The 14,705-nt window shown below is 37.2% G+C and overlaps 1 protein-coding gene across 8 annotated transcripts in view; it reads left to right on the top strand.

Annotated features, from left to right (window-relative positions):
• pnut (septin 7-like protein pnut) overlaps positions 1-14,705 on the top strand; it is a 201,757-nt gene that overhangs the window by 51,727 nt on the left and 135,325 nt on the right. The window contains exon 1 of one of the 8 annotated variants that reach the window (XM_089095256.1): positions 10,239-10,427. The exons of the other annotated variants lie outside the window; for them this stretch is intronic. Coding sequence (XP_088951382.1) covers positions 10,314-10,427 — 114 coding nt within the window. The 5' untranslated portion in view covers positions 10,239-10,313. Of the gene's footprint in view, positions 1-10,238; positions 10,428-14,705 lie in introns of those variants that run through there. 8 annotated transcript variants of the gene reach the window in all.

Raw genomic sequence — 14,705 nt, 5'->3', positions numbered from 1 at the left:
TGAGGAGGACACTCCCCCACAACCCTCAGGGCAACGGTTTTAAGTTATGCCCTGGGGGTGTATAAGAACGATGTTGGCACAATGTGTTATATTTTTTTTCCTTTAGGCCAGGGCACTTCGTATCGAAGGAGTTGTCGTACAAACTTCAAAAGGACTCAATCGATTGGAAATTGGAATGTCTAGTGCCCTTTTTGATATTCGAAAGTGATTGGAAGGCAACTAACACCCCTTCCACGCCCACCATTTCCCCAAACTCGTCCAATCAAAATTTTGAGATAGTCTTTTTGTTCCGCGCAGTTTAAAGTTCAGGAAATTATACCTTTGAGCAGGGCACTTCCCCCACAGTCTTCAGGGCAACGGTTCTAAGTTATGCCCTAGGGGCATATAAGGTTTTTATAGAACGTGTTGTCGTAGAAATTTCAAAAAGGGCTCATTCAATTGGAAATTGAAATGGCTAGTGCTCTTTTTAGTAGTCAAAAAGGATTGGAAGGCAACTAACACCCCTTCCACGCCAACCATATCCCCAAACACATCCAATAAAAATTTTTAGATAGCCATTTTGTTCAGGGTAGTTGATTTCCAAACGCAAAATATGTGTTTAAGGAAGAAACTTAACAACATCTCTCAGGGAAAAGGTTATGAGTTGTGCCATGGGGGCTTGTAATGTTTTTATTAAAATCTTTGTCGTACAAACTTGAAAAAGGGCTCATTCGATTTGAAATTCAAAGTACTAGTACCCTTTTTAATAGTCGAAAGTGATTTGAGGGTAGCCAACCCCCCTCTCACGCCCACCTTTTCCCCAAACACATCCAATCAAAATTTTTAGATAGCCATTTTATTCAACGTAGTTGAAATTTTTGGAAATTAGGTCTTTAATGATGACAACCCATCCCCCCACAAGCCATTTTGTTCCACGCAGTTTAAAGTTCAGGAAATTATACCTTTGATTAGAACACTCCCCCACACTCTTCAGGGCAAGGGTTATAAGTTATGCCCTGGGGGCATATAAGTTTTATTGAAATCTTTGTCGTAGAAACTTGAAAAAGGGCTCATTCGATTGGAAATTCAAAGGGCTAATGCCCTTTTTAATAGTCGAAAGTGATTTGAGGACAACTGACCCCCCTCTCACGCCCACTTTTTCCCCAAACACATCCAATCGAAATTTTTATTTAGCCGTTTTAATCAACGAAGTTGAACGTTTTGGAAATTAGGTCTTTAAGGATGACAACCCCTCCACCTCCAAAGCCCTCAGGGCAGGGGTAATAAGTTATGCCCTGGGGGCATATAAGGCTTTTATAGTAAGCGCTGTTGTAGAAACTTCAAAAAGGGCTCATCCGATTGGAAATTGAAAGGACTAGTGCCCTTTTAATAGCAGAAAGTTATTGGAGGGCAAGTAACCCCCCTCTCACGCACACCATTCAAAAATCCCCAAACACATCCAATCAAAATTTTGAGACATCCATTTTGTTCAACATAGTAGAAAGTCCTGGAAATTAGGTCTTTTAGGATGATAACCCCATCAGAGCCCTCAGTGCAAGGGTTGTAAGTTATGCCCTGGGGGCATATAAGGTTTACATAGAAAATTTTTGTAGAAACTTCAAAAGGGGCTCATTTGATTGGAAATCGAAATTGTCCTTTTTAATAGTCGAAAGTGAGTGGAGAGTAATTAACCCCCCTTTCACGCCCACCATTCCCCCAAAAACATCCAATCAAAGTTTAGAGATAGCCATTTTGTTCAACGTAGTTGAAAGTTCTGGAGATTATGTATTTAAGGATCTCAAACCCCCAGAGCCCCCAGGGCAAAGGTTTTAAGTTATGCCCTGGGGGGCATATAAGGTTCTTATAGATAGAGTTGGCGTAAAAACTTCAAAAGAGGCCCATTCAATTGAAAATTGAGAGGGCTAGTGCCCTTTTTAGTAGTAGAAAGAGATTGGAAGGTAACTAACCCCCCTCTCACGCCCACCATTCCCCCAAACACATCCAATCAAAATTTTCAGATAGCCATTTTGTTCAACGTTGCATAAAGTTCTGGAAATTAGGTCTTTGAGGACTACAACCCCCCCAGCCCTCAGGGCAAGGGCTGTAAGTTATATAAGGTTTTTTATTGAAAGTATTGTCGTAGAAACTTCGAAAGGGCTCATTTGATTGGAAATTGAAAGGGCTAGTGCCTTTTTTAATAGTTGAAAGTGATTGGAGTGTGAATAACACCCTCTTCACCCCCACGACTTCCCAAAAAACATCCAATCAAAATTTTGAGATAGCCATTTTGTAGTTGAAAGTTTTGGAAATTAGGTCTTAGAGGATGACAACCACCCTCACAGCTCTCAGGGTAAAGGTTGTAATTTATGCCCTGGGGGCATATAAGGTGTTTATAAAAGGCGGTTGTCGTAGAAACCTAAAAAGGGCTCATTCGATTGGAAATCGAAAGGCCTTATGCCCTCTTTTAATAGTCGAAAGTGATTGGAAGCCTCGACATTTTTATAGTAAAGATCGATGTGGGTACAATATATTATGTTGTTGTTTTATTTCGACCAGAGCACTTCGTATCGAAGGAGTTTTCGTAGGAACTTCGAAAAGGACTCATTCGATTGAAAATAGAAAGGGCTGATGTCATTTTTAATAGTCAAAAGTGGTTGGAGGACAACTACTCCCCCTACCTCCCCCACCCTCACAGTTGCCATTATGTTTAAAAACAAAATTTTTCCTTAATATTAAATAAAAATTCACTGTGTTAATTCTAATTACCAATAAGGCATCTCAGCAGTATCCCAACAACGACTGAGGGTATTATGTTCAAACTTTCGGTGCTAATTCTGCTCGTAAAACTTAACCAAATCAAAATAGCATAAGTGTATCCAAGCTATCAAAGAAAATAAATAGATTTTTTTGCGAATGGTATTAAGTTTTCTATTTCAGGTCAACTAGAGGAGGTATGAAACTAAATTAAAAACTAATCTTTGTGTTCAGATTTTTAAGAGGGTGTATATTGTTAAAAATTGCTAAAAATTTTTCTCCAGCATACAAATAGCAGGCCAAACTATAAATTCTTAAAAAAAAAACGAAAGGCCATCAAGCTATCAAAGAAAGTAAACAGATTTTTTTGCGAATGGTATCAAGTTTTCCATTTCAGGTCAACTAGAGGAGGTATGAAACTAAATTAAACACTACTATTTGTTTCCAGATTTTTAAAAGGGTGTATGTTGTTAAAAATTGCTGAAAATTTTTCTCCAGCATACAAATGGCAGGCCAAACTATAAAGTCTTAAAAAACGAAAAGATATAGTACTATTTTCGCTTTCCCTGAAAAGACTATGTCAATATAAAACGAATAGAAATTAATTTAAAAAAAACTTTTTCCACAAAATAAGTTTTTCACAGAAAAGTAAAGAACTCCATAAACAAAAAATGAGCAAAATAAAATCAAATAATCTTATTTGTAATTTCGAACAGAAATTACAATAAATAACCGAGTCAAACTCAAAACGAGCTGAAATTAACATAAGTTGGGCTCAAAACTCCTATGCCTTCCCAAGGCCAGAACATAATTTGCGCTTTACTGAAAAAAATACAAATGAATGTGCATATTCAGTTTAATATACTTATACTGATATTTAGTAATCAAAAAGTTAATATTATTTGATTTATTAAAGTTATAAAAGTAAAAACATTTATATTTTTTTCAGTAAAGTGCAAATTTTGTTCTGGCCTTTGGAAGGCATAGGGGTTTTGAGCACAACTTATGTTAATTTCTGCTTGTTTTGAGTTTGACTTGGTTATTTATTGTAATTTCTGTTCGCTTTGGGTTTCATTTATTTATCGATGCTGATTTGTGGTAGTTTCACGTTGGTAGATTATTTGATTTGATTTTTGCTCATTTTTGTTTGATGGAGTTCTTTACTTTTCTTTGAAAAAGTTATTTTGCGGAAAAAGTTTTTTAAATTAATTCTAATCAAACGGCCCTTGTGTTTCAGGAGCCGTTCTTAAAGAATTGGGACAAGAAGTCAAACTTTAGTCTAAAGAGCGAGGTATTGAGGAGTAAGCAAGCCAATTCGTATCTATTACTAGCAAAATTACGTTTTTTTTTAGAGTTTTGGTTGGTATTGGGTCGAGTCGCTCCTTACCACTGTATATAAGTAATGTACTACTACTACTACTACTACTAAAAACTCACCCCATCACCAAGCCGGCTGAGGCCAATACAGCTACGCACGCTCCTCCTCCATCCCAATCTATTCAAAGCCTGTGTATAATTAATATACAGTAGAATCATTCCCTATCTCAACCATTATACAAAACCGGACCGAGATGCAAGTGCTCCAGAGAACGTAGAAACATAAGCGACATTAGATCTTTTCACGGGTAGACAAGTCAGATTTCTCTGGAACGCGAAACTTGGCTTCAACGTTGTAACACTAAATTTTACAAGAATCTAATTTTAAATTAATTTATTCCAATACATATATAAAAATCGGTTATTAGTAGTGCAATGTTATTATTAGATATTTACTGTTAATATTAGATGTTTTCAGAAATTACAAGTAGGTTTCAAAGTCTCGAGTTGGTTTCAAAGGCATTTTGAGAAAATTTCTGCGAAAATACGTGTTCCAGGCTAAAATACACTGAATTGCTGATGGATGAGGACGGACGAGTATACGGGCAAAGCTTTTATACGCGCCAAGACTGTAGTAGCCAAATATTACTGAGTCGTGATTCTACTGTATATTATTTATATGCAGTGCTCCTTACTTACAGCTCGTTACCGAACTCTTTGAGAACAGATAATGTCGTTTTCCCGGCCTATTTGATTTCTCCTGTGTATTATGGTGTTAGTACTTGTTGTTTCCCAGACCCGGGTGCTGGGAAACGTCAAATTGTTTCTAACGTGTTATTAAATTTACGGAATGGATTGACAGATAGACAACTCTGGAAATTTGGAATTGTTCTGGAATGTAGTTCTCTGATGTCATTTTCCAAGTTTTTTTCATGCTTGACTTAGCAGAGGAAGATTTGTGGTTGTTGTTAAATGAGGAAAACAAGGACTGGCGTCTTTCTAATCAAACCCATTAACTTATTATTTTGTATATACAGCATGTGCAAAAGAAGAAGCGTAGGAATATGTGACTCAGTAAATAATGGACGTGATCAGCATGAAATGGTTTTCATAGTCCTAAAAAGTGATTTGTGGGAAACTTTTTTGACAAAAGTTTTAGTAGTGTCGATTTCTATTTTTAAGTCCATTTGAAAATGTTTTACCATCTGTTTTCAATTTGTATGGCAATTATCCTGACAATTCAGTTCAGTTCAGAGTATTATTCACCAATAAATACAAAATGGAAATGCAATACCCTTATTACCCTCGAAAGGCTCCATGGCCAGTTCATGTTTTCATGAAGGGTTTCATGTTTTCATGAAACCAGTTTAAAAACTTTTGTCATTGAACAAGGCCCCCTCCCCTCTTTTTGCAACATCATTAATAGTGTCTGTCAGACCATTGAAAACTTAGGGACTGCAGTGTCACCTGGCAACTTGGCTACTTTTACGTAGGGTTGTTCTAGGTTTGTGTTTTGTTAATTTTTGGATGTTGGCTCCTGAATATGCATTGTGTCTTTGCAATATTTCTTATAAATGAAAGTCTAAGTTAAATCATAGACATTAAATAATTATAGATTACAGAGAGACTAGCTCCTTTCGCTTTCTCTTCCATGCCCCCCAACAAAGCTTTCCTAAATTGTTTGAAGGAGGCAAAATTGTTTGGTTAGGTAGTTCCACTATTCAATATCAACCTTTGATTATCACCCTTCTTGTTAGATGACCGCTGTTTACCTGCTCGCGCAGTGCAATAATTTTTTATATTTTCTGGTATCTATACTCAGGGCCGGACAAAGGGGGGGGGGGGGCGACCGGGACAAGCCGCCCCGGTATTCGTGGCTTGGGGGGTGCCGTGGCTGGGGATTTTTTTTGTTTAAGTGTGAGTTGAAAGAGGGTGCCGTAATTAATTTTGCCCCGAGCGCCTCCGACTCTAGGAACGGCAAATAATAAAGCTGTGATTTGACAGTATAGAAATTATTAAGCGCGCTGTTATGGATAGAAAGCAGGTTAATATTTTTCAGTTTGTATCACTGCTGGAAACAAAATATGAAGGTGTTAGGTTGGATGTAAGACAGCGTTTATAACAGTGACAAAAAAAATTTGGTGAAGACTTGGAACAGTTAAATACGCAGGAATTTTGTTCGGGAGGGGGGGGGATTAAATCAAATAGAAAAATTAAAATAGCAAGGACATGGCGAATTACCAAATATTTTCATGATGAATCAGAGGTGACGCTTAATCGTTGTTTACAGTAAAGGGCCATGTGCCTCCCATGTTTTATTTTTTTCCCCCAGCCACTTGGTATGGAAAGGGTTGGCTTAGAAACTTGGGAGGAGGTTCATTTGATTGAAAGTTCTAGTGTCTTTTGTAAATATTGAGATGACTGGAGGGTAACTAGTCTCCCTATTGGGCTCTTTTGTACTATCCGGTCCCCTTAACCCCCCATCATATCGGATTAAAGTTTTTGGGATAGCCATTTTATTTATAATAGTCCGGAAATAGTGAAAAAGATTTTTGTCCCCGATCAGTTTGTTTCTTGCAAACAGTAAGTCTTTGGGTTAAGTGGAACTTAACGTAAAAAAAAAAACGCCCCAAATAATGGGCAAAAACTTTTCTAATGGGCTCGAAACTCATATCCTTGGGCTAAGGGAACCCCAATGCAGTAATGAAAAATAGAAACAGAACATTGGTTTTCATAAAAATGGAGCCAGCAAAGGGCTCGATTTTTTTTTCTGAGGGGCTTGACGGTTAAAACCCGAGTCCCTCTGCTAAGGGGGCCGTAATGTACAAAAATAATTTTGGTTTAGGGGATAGAGACCACACAAAGAGGAATATCTATTTGAATTTTGTATCCTTAAGCTCGTGGGCCACGGAGGCCCACGAGAAACAAATTGAGGCCCACGGAAAGAAAAACAAATTGAATACACACAGTTTTTTTGTTTTTTTTTGGCTTGAATATTGAATCTAAAGGTCCTTGGGTTAAGGGGACTCCAATTCGTAAAGATAAAGGGAAAAGATATTGGTTTGCCTAAAAATGGGGTCGTAAAAGGGCCAACGGTCTTTTTTATTCCCTGAACTGCTTTAAACTTTCAACGGCCTGAAACTTCACATTGAATGTATATTTTCGATACTTTCCCATTATATGGGTCTCTTGGGTTAACCACTGTAGAGAAGACAATGATAAGGTTTTTGACATGTTAACCGCTGTAGACTAGGCAATGATAGCGTGGTTTGCATTGCGTATACTATATAAAACTGTGGTTTCTTGGGGTTTAGGGGGGGGGAAGGTACCTAGGTTAGGTTACGTTACGTATTTAATATATGCTATGCTTTACCCCTACCCCCTCCCTAATGTGCAAATATATAGCCCACATTTGTTTCTAAACTATTATATATCAACCTATTTTATTTTATTTAATTAATATTAACCAAAGTATAATCACCTACGAAACGGTAGGTGATTATACTTTGGTATTAACCAAAGTTGACTTTTTAGAGAGGCCCATATAATGAAAAAGTACCGTATTTTCTGTTAACAGAGTTTACAAAGTATATTATCTGAACTAAACACTATGATAACAAAATTCTTACTTCGTCACATTTAGTAAATGTATATTTTTTGATGAGACCATCGCGCCTTAGAGAGACCGTAATGGTCTTATAAATTTATTCTTAAAGTACCAAAGACGTTGAAAATGAAATCTGATTATTTGATTTGTTAAGTGGAAGCTTGCTCAGCCATATTTATTTAAAATAATTTAGAAAAATTTTGGAGTTCAATTTTTAATGAAAAAGACGTCCATATGCAGTTGTGGTGTTTTGATTGTATAGGGTGCCTAATTAGAGGAAAAGAAGAAACGTACGTAAAAAAAAATCAGCGTAAAACGTATGACACAAAAACAACTTAAGAAGGCGAAGCTTTCCTTTGAAAGTGCAGTTGCCTTGGGGAATTAACAGATTGTTATTTTTGAATTCCTGCAGACGGATAATTTTAATTTTGCCTTTTTATTTCCGCGGTTCAGTATGGCAACTAAAAGCGAAAATGTTCAAATACCTTTAAAACTTGATAATTTTGAAATATTGAAAAGAAAAATTTTTAAATAGGGGTTTACTGGTATGAATATGGTTTGGAAGAATAGAAAGAAAAGTCTACCAATCAAGATTAAAATATTGGAAGCTACAGTGATTACAGTGGTCAAGTGTTGTTCTGAAGCGTGGGTAGGCCTACTCCGAACAAAGGAGGAAGATTTGGTACATATTATCCAGAGAAATTGTCTAAGGATTTTTTGTATACCCGACTGACTGACTGACTGTATCTCAAACAGTAGGCTGTACAAAAATTGTGGTTCTATCCCGCTTTCTAGGGCTATAATGAGAGAAAGGTTGAGATGGCTAGGGCACGTTCTGCGTATGAAGGATGGCAAATTGTCCTTGTCGGCTAACCGTCTAGGGCCAAACTAAAGCAGGTCATCCCCGGTTAGGGTGAGAGGATCTAAGAAAAGATTTAAGGGAAACGGGAACTTTCTGGGAGGGTGTAAAGAAGGGGGCTTTGAATAGATTGGAATGGAAGAGGAGCGTGTGTAGCTCTGTAAGCCTCTGGGGGCTTGGTGCTGTAGTGAAGTGTTAGTAGTAGTAATAGACTTAAGATGGGTTAGTAATTTTCCTTTAATGTCCTTGGTACTTCTATCTTTACGTCGCCACGCCCTACGTGGGTTTCCTACAGCAATAAATTATCTGTTTACTGTACATTTAACTAGTTGTGCGTATTCTGTTTATCTAAGAATGTTTTATCTATGAGAGAATTTTATGTTGCCGCATATGGTGCATTCTTTTTTGTGTTTCTGGCAGTGTTTCTCTATTGATCCCCGGAAGTATATGATAATGTTTGAAGCCTTGAATATTAATATTTCTAAGATATGTCTTCTCTTGTTTAATGAAGCCTATTTATCACGTTACGTGAATGAAAAACGACTTTTAAATGACTCGGCCAAAAGCGTAATGGAAGAATAAAAAACTGTATGGCACATGTTTTTAAAAATGTCACTTGCTGAAAACAAATCTTTTCGGGATGGTTAGCGTTCTTTTTTTGCACCTTATGAGATTTCGTTATCCACACGGATACTGCGTTTTATTGGTAGATACCTTCACGAGTCGAGGAGGGAGGGTTTTGGAACGTCAAGAGTTTTTTTTTTTTGGCTGTCTTGAAAAATTTGCCCCCCCAGGAATTAATGCAAACGATTTTGTGTTGAAGGGGGTCCCTTCCCCTGTGTCCGTGTATGTACGGACACGGACTATTCTGCAATTGGTTGTTTTCAGTTGCTTTTGAATGGCATTGTCAAAAAAATTAATGAAACCCACAATAAATGCACAAATAAGAATTCTTGAAGCATGAAACGTGATTATGATTTTTTTGGAGATCGGACCCGTTCAAACATCAATTAAATGGGTCTCGTCAGAACTTGTACCAGAAGGGAACGTTGGAATAGGACCTTGGTGTCATAGTTGTAAATTATGGTCTGTGGACATTTTCAGAGGCGAGGGGGTCCATAAATTCTTGTCCTAAGGACATACTAGATCGGGTTGTCAGTTCTCCATGAAAGTTGGTAAGAAGTAAGAGGAGCGTCCTTGTTCTCCCTTTAATAGTAACTTTCCTCCTTCATGGACCTTCGTGCGTAAGGTTTGGCTGGCTCCTCCGCGGACCTCTATGTGACTGGCTTGGGATAAACATGTTTTTCCAAGCACAGAGTGTTTTCAGCAGGAATGGTTCTGGCATCTCCTACGCCCGTGGAAAAATCTTGATTAGCCCCCTCCCCCCTGTCTCTATTTTTATTTATTAACAAAATTGTTTTTAACTTATTAATTAATTTATTTTTAATTTGTTAATAATTTATTTTCATTTAGCGGAACCCCGACCCCCCTCTCCCCTAAGTGGGCCGTAACCTTCAATTATTTTAGGTCTGCCGAATCACTTTACCGCAAAAAAGTATTTTCTATCTTTAGAAAAATTTTTCCTTTCCGTCACATTTCTGATATTCATTGAGAGAAAAAGAAAACATGTTTTAAGTCAGGTGTTTCCGCATTGAATGTCAATTTCACTATAGTTGAAATCTATCTCGTATGCTGACATCGTAATGTTTTACATATTTATATTTGTCAAAACAAGAGTGACATGTAATAATCACTGGAATGTATTAGATTGATATCAGACGATATAAAAGTGATCATATGGGAAACCAGTGTGGTCATACGACTTATTTACATAAGTTTTATGGGGCAGTTGATGAAAAGGTTCAGCTTGTGGCATATGATCGACCAGAACCGGAGGGTAAATCTGACAGTGTAAGAGGTTTGATTAAGTAATTCTAATACCCTGATTAGTTTAGAACTGTTTCAAAAAACCCTGTTTTCAGGTATAGGCATTAGTTCAAGCGTATGTGTATTTCAAGGCTTGTAAAGCCATATACAAAACTGATACAAATAAGCATAATGAATAAGTAGATTAAAATAAATAAAAGAAACTCATATTTTCGAGCATTTAAACCCTTTGAAATAAAATTAGGTACTTCCGTGGTATAGCGATTACACTTTGTTGTTGATCTGTAATGAAACCGGTTTTCTGTGTCCACTAGGAGATAATCAACTTAGTCTGAGAGATAAACGGTATCTATGCAGGCGTATTTTAATTAAGTATTTAATATATATAGAGAGGTGGTTAGGTTAGATATTTAATATAATGCGTTCTGGGCGGCCTGCTTTCTATAATTCTCTGTTGTATTTTCCACAATTTGGTCACTGAAGTATTATATTTTCATCATATTTTGGTATATTTAATTAGGATTAACCTAAATTAACTTCTCTAGTGTGGTCGCTATAACACCTAAGTTCCTAAAATTGCCCCTTGCCACTATATATCTAGGAGACGTTGATTTAAAGATACCCAGTATCAGTTCATCATTTTTGCCATTGAAAAAAAAAATCCCCTTAGATTTGCCATGTCAATGTACCTAAAAAGAAAATGTCCCAATCCATCCCCCAGAATACCACAAAGTGGGTAAATCCGAAATCTATTTCGAAAATTAATACCTTCCAATTGGCTAAAAGTATTTGCCAATTAGCTCGCACCTGAATCCAAATTCTAATATATTTAGTAAATTTTACTTGAAATGATATTCTTCACCAAATTTCTCGTTAACACTTGTATAGAAAATTAAACTTGTCGAAGCACTTGTGCCAGCACCCCAATGTGCCCGAAGCGCCTGCTTGTGCTAGCGCCCCAATCACTTGGTCTTCTAGCCTAGTCAACCTCTAAGAAAAACATCCTCATTTTCTTTAATGCCTTGGGTATTATTTTATATAAAGATCATCAAAAATTAACAAATTGTACAAACCATAATTGGAGATTGAAAAGGGCCAGTAGCCCCCTTTCCCTAAACAAATGTCTGCTTTCAACCATTATGTGGCTGGAACTGATGTATTGATTACATGGACGGCTAAAACAATGTAAATACCTCCTTATGAATAATTTCTTCAGGAGGCCCTAGACGGTCAATCATTTTGATCAAAACTTTCTGTCAATCGATTGACGTGTGCTTTAATTGACCTTCAATCTTTACCAAAGCTAATCTAACACACTGATTTTCGCAAAAATTATTGAGTCTCCCAAGAATTCTATAAGTCGAAATCAGCGCTTGAATTAAACACACAGTATACTCCGTGTTAGTAAATAGTTATTGAGCTAGTTGGCTTAAGTAAAATTTATACCAAAATGATTCACCGTCTAGGGCCTCCTTTAGACAGCACCTCGTTTCTATTTGTAAATAAAACCGAAATTTCACCGTAAAAGTTACACTGGTTACATAGATATTTCTACATTTTCATGTTGCACACCTCTGCATAAGGGAGGAACACTTTTTTCTACATAAAATTTGCCCGAAAAAATGGAGTTTTCGAAAAAATGGAGAAAAATTGTCAAAAGGTTAAGCGAGCTTAATGAAAATCTCACCGTCAGATTCAGCATATAAGAGAACCCTACTGTTCAAGCTCCATCTGCAAAAATGTGGAATTTAGGATTTTTGCCAGAAGAAAGCACGGATGTGTGTCTATTTTTCCCCAGGGGTGCCGTATCGAACCAAGGATCCTAGAAGTTTGGAAGAGGGCTCATTTGATCGGAAATCATAAGTTTTAGTGGATTCTATTTAAGTGACCAAATAGAATGGAGGGCAACCAGCCCCTCTCCCAGGCCCCTTTTCCCCCTAAGATATTCAGTCAAATTTTTGAGATAGCCATTTGTATCAGCATAGTTGAAAGGTCTAATAACTATGTCTCTGGGTATGGCATGGCCCCGATAGTCCGTGGGGAAAGGGCTGTAAGTTATGCAATTGCCCATTGTTTACATATAGCATTTGTTATTGGAAAGTATACGGAAATTTTTTGAGGGATATTTTCTGCGGATGGGGGGGGGGGGAGATTTTACACGATTTTATTTGTTTGTGGTGAAGAAAGTCTCCGTGGAAATTTTTCCAGGGTAAATTTTGCCCGCGAGAGAGTAGGAAAGGTGATTCCCTGGCAGGATTTGAACCAGTCTGAAATTAAATAAAAAAAAGAAAGGTTTTTTCAACTAAAAGTAAGAAACAACATTATACGCTAAAACGAACAAAAATTATTCCGTATATGAAGGGGACTGTCCCATCCTCAACCCTCGCTCTTCGTGCTAAAGTTCCATTTTTGTCACAGTTCTTTAAGACTGCTCAAACATAGGCCCGTTGAATTTAAATGAGCAGTATCTTGAAGAACTTCGAGACTTTAGCTTAAAGAGTGAGGGTTGATCAAAGGACATCCTCCCTCGTATATGGAATAATTTCTATTCATTTTAAGTTTTAATGTTGCTCCTTGCTTTCAGTTGAATTCTTATATATATATATATATATATATTTTTATTTTTTATTTAATACTGACTCTGAAGCAATTGCATTCTGTCCTTGTGAATTTTGTATTATGCTACTTTGAACTTTGATGAAGACTGCTCTCCAGGAACCATAAAATGAGTTTAAAGGTCTGTTTAGGGGGGGGGGCGTCACAAATATTGTCGGAATCGCGTACCTGTATGGAAGTTATTAAAAAAACTAGTTCTGATTGTCGATTGTGAGCTTTAATGGCACACTTTCCAGCAAGTGGTCTACATACGGTTGTGCAGCTTTATTCCGTGTTGTTGGGGCGCACTTCATGCCATTTGCGGTGTTCCTCCGTGTCTCCTCATGCAATGCGTAACTCACCTCCACGCGTGGTGATCGCCACCTGTTGTGCAAGTTATTTGATATGGGCGACCCCTCAATATAAGCAGCAGGTGGCGGAGGGCTATGTCACTGGTCTGACAAAGTATTCAATTTGGGGAGAAGGTAGTTTCGCCAGAGGGGAGTTGTATAATACGAGGAATGCCAAAGGTGTTTGAACGAAGAACCGCCTAAAAGTGTAGCTTTTCTTAAGAAGAAGAGATCTTGATTGCCAAACATTGGAAAAAGGATGCTGTGAATCCAATTTGGGATACTTTTAGCAAAACTTTTAATAAACGTCTTCTTTTTGTGTCCACGCTAAATCATTTAATTTAGTATATCTGCCATAGTACTTCAAAAAGTGCTGTAAGGGATATTTTTAATCCGTTTTTTAGTAGCCACTTTCATCGGCATTGTCCTTTTTCTCTTCAAATAACAGAATGTTACAATATATTTATTGCCCACTCTCTAAACTCAGTAGGGGAGATAAATGAGCCCACTACATTTTTTAATAGCCCTCTTTCATCAGCATTGCCCCTTTTATCGTTTTAAAAAAAAGGCTATAAGATATACGTTCTTAAAATGAAATTGATAGCCCACTCTCTGAACTCAGTATGTCAGGTCAATTACTCCGCTTTGTTTTCCAGTTGCCCAATGTCATCGGCAATGTTCTGTATCTGTTTATGCAAAAAAAGTAGCCCTGCCAACATTGTAGCTACCGACGCCCTAAGTCCTAGTTATGCAATGTCCTACTTTTGTTAAAAAAGACTTCAGTTTTGTCTTGAGTCTATCTGTCAGGTACATGTGGTTTTAAAACACAGTCCCACTGCTTTAACCATGATTTTAAGCCAATATTATGTTTTTTTTCTCTTTTTAATTAGTATGTTAGCCTAAACCAAATTCGTCTAGCTTAATCTAACTAAGTGAAAAAGTGTTAATTTCAAATATTTTTGTAGAGGAAAACACGATAAAACTTGAATTAAACTTAGAATTAAAAATTCGAGTAAAGCTAATTGAATCTATATCTGTATCCATAGACAGGGACATGTTCAGGATTTTTGTTCGTACGGGGGGGGGGGGTAAAAAAGATTAGTGATTATATAGGTTTCTGTGAGAAAAAATTTGTTTCAATGTGTTTTTTTTTACTTTTTTTACGAGTCAGACCTTTTTTTTTGGGGGGGGGGGGTTAAGCAAGGTATCCCCCTGGACACAGGTATATCCATGAGATTTTGCACCAAATTTGTAATAAACTAGGCCCATACGAAGAAATTTGTGCTTTTCTTGTGAGAGGGGGGGGCAGATTCTCCCGAGCGTTAACACACATAATACAGTAAGATTATAAGAAATT

This window comes from Artemia sp. Qi Xiang Cuo, chromosome 10 (genome assembly GCF_049724085.1).
Source record: "Artemia sp. Qi Xiang Cuo chromosome 10, ASM4972408v1, whole genome shotgun sequence".
NCBI classification, from domain to species: Eukaryota; Metazoa; Arthropoda; class Branchiopoda; order Anostraca; family Artemiidae; genus Artemia; species Artemia sp. Qi Xiang Cuo.
Note: the sequence above shows the minus strand (reverse complement) of the source record. Positions and strands in the feature narration are given on the sequence as shown.